The sequence below is a fragment of the Monopterus albus genome, unplaced genomic scaffold, assembly GCF_001952655.1.
Source record: "Monopterus albus unplaced genomic scaffold, M_albus_1.0 scaffold62.1, whole genome shotgun sequence".
In the NCBI taxonomy this organism is placed as follows: Eukaryota; Metazoa; Chordata; class Actinopteri; order Synbranchiformes; family Synbranchidae; genus Monopterus; species Monopterus albus.
In genome coordinates this window covers 755,083-762,898 of record NW_018127942.1, presented here as the reverse complement: position 1 = coordinate 762,898, position 7,816 = coordinate 755,083, and the positions used below count along the sequence as shown (strand labels likewise).

The 7,816-nt window shown below is 41.1% G+C and overlaps 1 protein-coding gene across 1 annotated transcript; it reads left to right on the top strand.

Moving 5' to 3' along the window:
* Positions 1-261: 261 nt before the first annotated feature.
* On the top strand, positions 262-5,332 carry vrtn (vertebrae development associated). The gene is made up of 3 exons (XM_020603833.1): positions 262-453; positions 1,119-1,450; positions 1,599-5,332. The coding sequence occupies exons 2-3, from the start codon at positions 1,139-1,141 to the stop codon at positions 3,345-3,347; spliced, it is 2,061 nt and encodes a 686-aa protein (XP_020459489.1). The 5' UTR covers positions 262-453; positions 1,119-1,138; the 3' UTR covers positions 3,348-5,332.
* The last annotated feature ends 2,484 nt before the right edge of the window (positions 5,333-7,816 follow it).

Genomic DNA, 7,816 nt, shown 5'->3' with positions numbered 1-7,816 from the left:
CTTTCTCCTTGACATCAAGAGCACTTGACAAATAACCTTGAAAGTGAACTGGTGACATCTGGAGCTGGCTTTGACAAAGAAAAGCAAAAAAACGCATTTATAAAAGCCAAAGGCACCGATACCTGCTAACCTACGGGGCTGTCTGTGTTCTTACATCCCCTGACACGTTGGCTTTTGTTAACACTTCACATTGAAATTGACCCTGGCTGAGGAGGTGGGGTTTTTTTTATAAAAAAAAAAAAAAAAAAAAAAAAAAAGCGAATGGTCGATTGATGATTTCCTGATGGGAGGTGTTGCTTATCGCTCCCCGAATCTCTTCTGCTCACTAGAGGACAGGACGCTCCAGGAGCTGCATGCACACAATGGACTAAACCTCCCAGAGAGATCAATATTATCAGCTGTGAAACCCTTCACCGCAAAGAAGACACTTCCTTATATTCTCTGGTCGCTCAGGTAAGAACATGCTTTCAGTAGTGGTTTGCGTTGCGACGAATGGGGAACAGTTTCTGCCAAGATAGGTGTTTTATAATACGGACTTTAACTTCACTTAAAGCGTTTGAAATGATAGAAACAGGGAAATAATTTAGCGTGAGATTAAAAACACAAAATTATAGCGCACGTCAAAGTAGGTCTTATTATGTGGTTTGGTTTTGATCTCGGTTGCTTTATTTTATTTCATATAAAACATCATGTCATTGCCATGTTTAGCAGCTTGTTTCACTGTAATTTGTGCACAGCAATGGTGTTGCCAGAAAAGTTAGTGTTGGGTGGAGGAGGGGAGTAGCTAACAGAGAAGATACTTTATGGATTAGTTTATGCTTAAATGTGCACGACTTAATTCATGGTAGCAGCCTAATTTAAGAATGTGTATTTTTTTAATATTAAAACTGCAGCAGGGGCAGTTTTCATTAAGCTGCAGCTGTTGCTTGTGTGAAGATAGACCACATTAATCTGCATAGTCTGGCCTGCTGTTAACAAAGGCACAGACACATTTTCTAAAACCATCAGTTGTTATTTATTTTAGCAATCTAGGGCTATGCTCTCTTTCTGTGTCTTCTCAAGTTTTTTTTTCTCCTAGTGTTTTTTTGTTTTTTTTTATTCCCATCCTGTGTGTCCAGACCTCATCAGATCCCCTGCTATGATTCAGAGGAATGAGATTGTGCTATCTGTTCTGGAGGAGCTCCAGGAGGCCACAGAGCTCTCTGGACTGGACGCTCTGACCAGAGTGGCCCTGGAGGTGGACCAGGTCCTCACTCCTTTCCAGCTCCCCAGGACGCCCTGTCAGAATTTCCCTGAGTGGCCAGGCGTCGACAGCGCAGCTCATGGCCTGTACCCAGCCGATGCACCCGATGGCCTTTTGCCTTTAAACTGTAAGGGAGAAGGCAACGTACTGTTTGACGCAGTTAGTATGCTGCTAGTGGGCAACACTGTACTTAGCTTGGAGCTACAGGTGAGTATTTATGGTATTTATGGTGGTTAGTTTGTGAACTAAATGTACACGGTCGGACTGAAAACATCAATACAGATCTTCTAGGTGTTTATACTGTATGTGCACTTAGTGATGGCAATATTAATTCCAGTAATATTGTCTCCTACAGGTGAGGACCGTAGTGGAAATGGTGCTGTGGAAAAGATACTACCTGTCTGAGATGATTGATTCAAAAATGATGCTCCAGGCTGTACGCTTCAGTCTTTGTGCTGAAGAGTCTGAGGATATGCTGAACTTGCCCTTCACAATCTTGGAGGCCATTTTTGATGCAGATGTCAAAGCTTCTTGCTTCCCTGGTTCCTACACTAACATGTGGCACGTGTACGCACTGTCATCGGTCCTTCAGTTTAACATCTACTCCATCTACCCCATGTTCAACCTCAAGATCAGACCATATTTCAACCGAGTCGTACGTCCAAGGACCTGGCCTAAAGACTCTGTGCCAGTAACCCTCTACATCATGTGGTCAGGTGAGCTGCAGTCTGATGAATCTTTCAGGCCGAATCATTTTGTCGCGCTTGTCCAGACCAGCGACCTCACATTTGGAAGTCATGACAGTGAGCAGAAGGCATTGCCCATAAAGAGCGAGGAGCTGTTGAACCAGGACTTGACGTTGTCTTATCCGAGCCTGAAGGACAAATACAACATCACCAAAAGGACCTTCTACCGCTGGAAGAGGCAGACGCAGGAGCATTGCAAAAAGTCTGCAGCCAGATATGAGGCAAAGTATTTCCTGCAGGCCTGCTACTTGGAGGGCAAGCTCATCCCCCTGCATCAATTCAAAGAGTTCTTCCCTGAGATTTCAAGGTCAACATATTACAACTGGAAGCATGAGCTTCTGAAATCTGGAGGGAACTTCTCAACATCGTCTTCAACCGGAGAGGTAAGTCCTGGAGAGAGCACGGAGCAGGAGGCTTGGTCCTCACCTGAAGCAAAGCAGGATGAACTGGACCACCATGACTCCATGGCTGGCATGTTTGGCCTCTGCAAGCTGAATGTGGAGCGGGCCCAGAATGTGGCACATATGCAGGAAGCTAAGCGCTCTCTGCAGAATTGCATCGCCATGAATGCCTCCTTGCCCTTCAGGATCTTCAAAAGAAACTTCCCAGGGATTTCCAGATCAACCTACTACAACTGGAGAAGAGAAGCTATGATGTTCAACGGAGGCTACAAAGGCAGTGTTGGCAGCAGTGAGGATAGCTCAGATGCTGACAAGAGCCACAGTCCAAAAAGTCTGTCAACAGTCCTACCTAACACCAGCCAGCTTGTCAGGCCCAAACTGAGGATCTGTAGGCAAAAACACAGAAGTTTCAGGCTGGCATACATGAGTAAGAAACAGCTCAGAGATGCTGCAAAGCTGCATGTCCAGAAATCAAAGTGGTCCCTGACAAAGTTCAAGCTCAAGTTCCCAACCATGTCCCCTTGCTTCTACTGGCTGTGGCGTAGCAGTCAGAACCACAAGAAGAAGATGGCCACCCAGGAGATCAACCTTCCAGAGAGTCTGGAGAGCACCACTGCAGAAAACAAACTACTGGAGAGAAGGATGGAAAGTCAGCATGCGCTTCCATTTGTTGAGAGTCCTAAGTTTCTAAAAAATGCCACCATGTGCTCCTTTGCCCCACATTTCAAGCACACCCTTCACGGCAGAACGTCCATAGATGAGCAGATGTTTGCAATGGATGTTGTGACTCTGGCCAACTTCAAGGCCAAGGCCAAGCTCTTCCTGCAGCAACGCTTTGAGGAGAAATCCTTCCCCACATTTAAAGAATTCAGGTCTTACTTCCCCTTCACTCCCCGTTCAACATACTACATGTGGAAGCGAGCTTTACATCATGGGTTGTCACTGGTTCATGGATAAATGCACATTGCTTTTATCCCATAAAAATGGGCTTTCTGGAGCAGGATAAGCACAATTAGAAATTTTGGTCCCCAAAACACATTTCTCTCTCTGCCTCTGTACCCTGTTATAAACATACAGCTGAAGTTCTAAAAGACTATTAAGTATACTGACTTAGCATCTAAATGCATTGTGTCCTTCCTCTGCCCCACCACCACGGTTCATTCCTCCCTCCTGGACATTTGCACGTGTGTGAAAAGAAACGGAGTCCTGGGTCTGTTTAAACCCTGCATGTTGTCCTCCAGGCAAAAGGCAGTTCAAAGCTGTTATTTAGAGGCATTTTGTTTGAACCTGTTTCTTCTCCATTCTCTTTAAATCCCTGCTAAGCATTACACTTGGCGCCCTTATTATTATTGTTATATTTTTCAGTTTTCATTGTTAGTGCTTTAAATTTATTCTTAGTTTTTTGATTCTTTGAATGTGAAGAGCAGTCGGTATTTGTTTTAAGAGATGACTACTTCTTCAGATGTCCTCTGTAAACAGGGTTCTTTTTCATATTTCTTTTTTTTTTGATTATTGAATGTACTCACCTCAGGGATTCACAAGGTGTACAGAAGCTTTAGGTGGTTATGTCAAGAGTCTGGCATTTTAAAATGCCCCTACTGTGAAGTCAGTTTTGTCACACTATATTTGCACTAAAAATTGTTTCCATTACACAGCTGAATGTATTGTCTTAACCATTTTGCACACACTGGTTACATATACTGTTTTTGAAAATAACTTAAAACAGAATATAAATGGAGATATTTTATTTTATTTTATTTTTTTGTACACCTCATTTCAAAACTACCTATTTCCCTGAAATATGGAAAATTAGCCTTTATAAGCTACTTTTGTTGTAAATAACATTCCATTCCACTTTTCACATAGACAGGTGTGTTTTGCAGAACTGCTGCTGTAGTACTGCTGAATAACAGACTTCAGTTTACATGTATAATTTTTTTAAACATTTATTTTTCTTCCCCATCATGTCTGAAATTGGTGCTGGTGATACTGCCAGACGTCATTATATTCAGTCAGTCAGCAGGTGAGGCAGTTTGTACCGGCTGTATATCAATAAACTACTGACCAGCATCAGCCCTTTGCTTCACTTTCTGCCCAGTCCTCATTGTGGGTTTTTTTTTTTTGCTGCTGTATTTCATTTATGACTTTAGGAAGTGGTTCTTTATTTTAGCTTGTCAACATGAGCCATCTCTAAGAAATTGTGGCAGTCACTACTTGTTTTATGCTGTACGGTATCTAAACGCAGCCACAGCAGTAAGTCAGCCAACTTTAAACTGTAAATTTCCTGAACTGTTGGCTCTCTTCCATGTCAGTGAGCTATTGTTCTGGCTCAAATGATACTAGTAACCCCCCTTCAGAACATCTAATCTTATGTCTCATCAGCTCTATCTTGATGTCATGTTTTGGTAGAATCGGTTGGAATGGTTAACAAATTGTTTACTTTATTGTCATAAATCTGCACTATGTTGTAACATACAGTACATGTCAGTTCTTGCCGAGTTAATTCATTCAACTATGATGCATAAAGAAAGCAAAAAAGGACAAAATCACTTCGTGACAGGTTAAACCCACGGTTAAAGAATAGCAGAGAGCTTTGAGGCTGGTTTTGTGTTTTTTGCTCACTGTCTGCTCTGTTTAGCTATTGTGCTTATGCTAATGAAGGTAATAGTCTACAGTGGGTGGGATGGAGAATGGAGAGGGGGGAAGGGGTTTAATTGCATGCGTGAGGATAGAGGTGTTTGAGATAAGGCTAACATCCAAGAGTTTGGGGGAGGGCTAGTGGTAAAGACAGAAGGAGGGGTTGGGGGCAGGGGATCTGTGGTTTTCATCAGGCGATTCAACAGAGATGTCTGGCAAAGTTGGAAATTACACAGCTACGCATCTTGAATCTTGAAACCATGTTCTGACTGACCCAGCAGGTCTAAGGAGTAATCAAAGCATCAGTTAACTTTTTGAAGTAGGAGATTTGAAACATGTCCAAAGTAACTGAAAGTAAAACCGTATTATAATTTTACTATTTTTGGTGTTTTCTGATTTTAGATATTCTATAAAATTGTTTTAACATCCAATAGAATTGTTTTCATTTCTATATGTTTGCAGTGAGTTTATGTAGTTTCTCTGTGTTTTACTTTTGGGCAAGACTCGAAATATTCTGATAGAATTATTCCAGTATCTGTGAAACTGTATATTCCTACCACATTGTGCATCTAAATTTAGCCTGTAGAGCGAACTGAACCAAATGTATTAGTTTGAGTCCAATGTCAGACCTCTGTCTAATCGAGCATCAGCTCTATGTTCAGTCACACCATAGCTCAGTTTTAATCATTTTATGTGAAACTGCAAATTATAATAGAGTAAATAATTTTTAAAGAAAGGCAGTAAGATACTGATCATGAACCACAGCCTCCCTGATACAAGTCCAGACTGGGACCTTTGTTGCATCTCTGTCTCACTCCCTTTCATCTCTCTACTGTCTGTAATAAAGGCGTAAAATGACTAACAAATACTTGAAAAAACACGATACGTAGATAAGAATTTCCCGGTGGGTTCAATCAGATAAACACTATTTTCTCACATTTTGGTACGATCAACATTTAATTAAAACTTGTCAGTCTAAATTCTTCGTGCTGGAAACGGCAGATGACAAAACAACCTCCACTGAAGAGCCACTTTCTCACTTGTTCTGGAGCTTTTGACCATATCCCCTGCTTTCCATCAGCAGCTGAAGGTTTCTCAGTTGTGATGTAACTGAAGACTTTCCATTATTTAGTATAATATTAGCAATAGTAATAGTATTTTTTTTAATTTTGTGAAAATTTTGATTTTAAAGAGTCACGTGGCCGGCATCTAAGACTCTCCTAAATAACTGACCTCGACACTAGCAAATATTTGGTGAAGTCTTTTTCTGTGGGCCTGTTTGCCATCTTCATTTTCATTACTCTGTGATGAGAGGAAATCTCACTGGCACTGAGCTACTCTAAGATTGTTTATCTCAAAAATAGCATGAAAATAATGAGGGTTGGCAGGTGGGAGCTGAAGTCTTCAAGGATTAGCGTACTGCAGTCGGTTCTGCGATAAAGTAGAGAAGCGTCTCAAGGATGCCAAATTTTCTCTGTAAATAAAACAGACCTATGAGACTCTTTAGGCTTGAGGTCTGCTGCCAATTACCCTGTGATATGAGCAGCACTATGAACTCAGACTACTTCTGAAAGTCAGCCTCAGCGTGGGCAAAGTGGGGGAGGAACAGAAGTGGAAAAGTAAAACTATTTCTGACTAAAAATGTTGAATTCAGGTGATATTGTCTAATCAGTACATGCACTCATAAAGCTGACAACTCCTCACTCCAGAACAAAGTGCACATTATGTTTCATACATGATCAGAAATGTACCAATCCAAAATGTACTTTATAACAATTGTCTAGGTGGACTGTGCACATGGCATTCCAGTAAGTGTTCACATGCACATATTCAAGCTTGGAGACAGTTTGTCCACTAGGTGGCAGTGGTTCGCTTCATAAAACAGTTACCAATAATTTTATTGCCTTTTTAAAAAAAAGCTGATTTCAGGCACACAAACTTTGCTTTGGACACACAATCAATGTGTTACAGCTCAGCTCAGGGTGTGTGCTGCAGATTTATGCGATAACTCCATTAATAAACACAATCCAACACTGCAGCCAGCTAATACATAAATCAGATAACATCAGAGAAACAAATTCTTTAATGATTAAAGATTAGTGCGGGGACAGCACAGGAAGAAAGGAGAAAAAAGAAGAGATGAGAGCACCTTAGGGCCCCAGTGAGGGATTATTTTTACGCTTTGACACAAAAATGTTTCCCTATCTTTGTTATTTTAATGGTTATTACAAGCAATTATCTAAGAGTTCCAAGTTGTTAGATACAAAGGGTCAAATGTGCGTGTATGTTTTACGCCAGCTCACCAAGCTGCCAGGAGGGCTGTTCACTTGTCTGATCAACTCCACCTAAATTTTGTTTTCCATCTCACAAAGAAAAAGAGAAACAATTTGTGCTATTTGTCCATTACAAGCTATTCAGAATCATCTCAATGCATTTTTACAATCCAGAAGAGTTGAAAACCATGCAACATGTTTATTCCCACCCTGTGAGAACTCACTACAGTTGTTTTGATTCCTGGGCACTCCTATACATAGAACAGCTAAGTCTGTGTACAGTGCTGTTTCAAGGACAAATAACAAACATGCTAAATGATTCATACCCACATAAATCTGTGTATACCAGGCAGATGACCTGTTGTTTGTTGTTGTAAGACTTACTATTGCTCTGCTTCAGCAGTTTGATGGCAGTTTTACCTGTTGGACTTCAATGAACGAGTCTGGGACTCTCAGTTTCGAAAGAAAGTTCAACTCATCACAAATAATATCCATATTTTTATCATTACCAGTTGG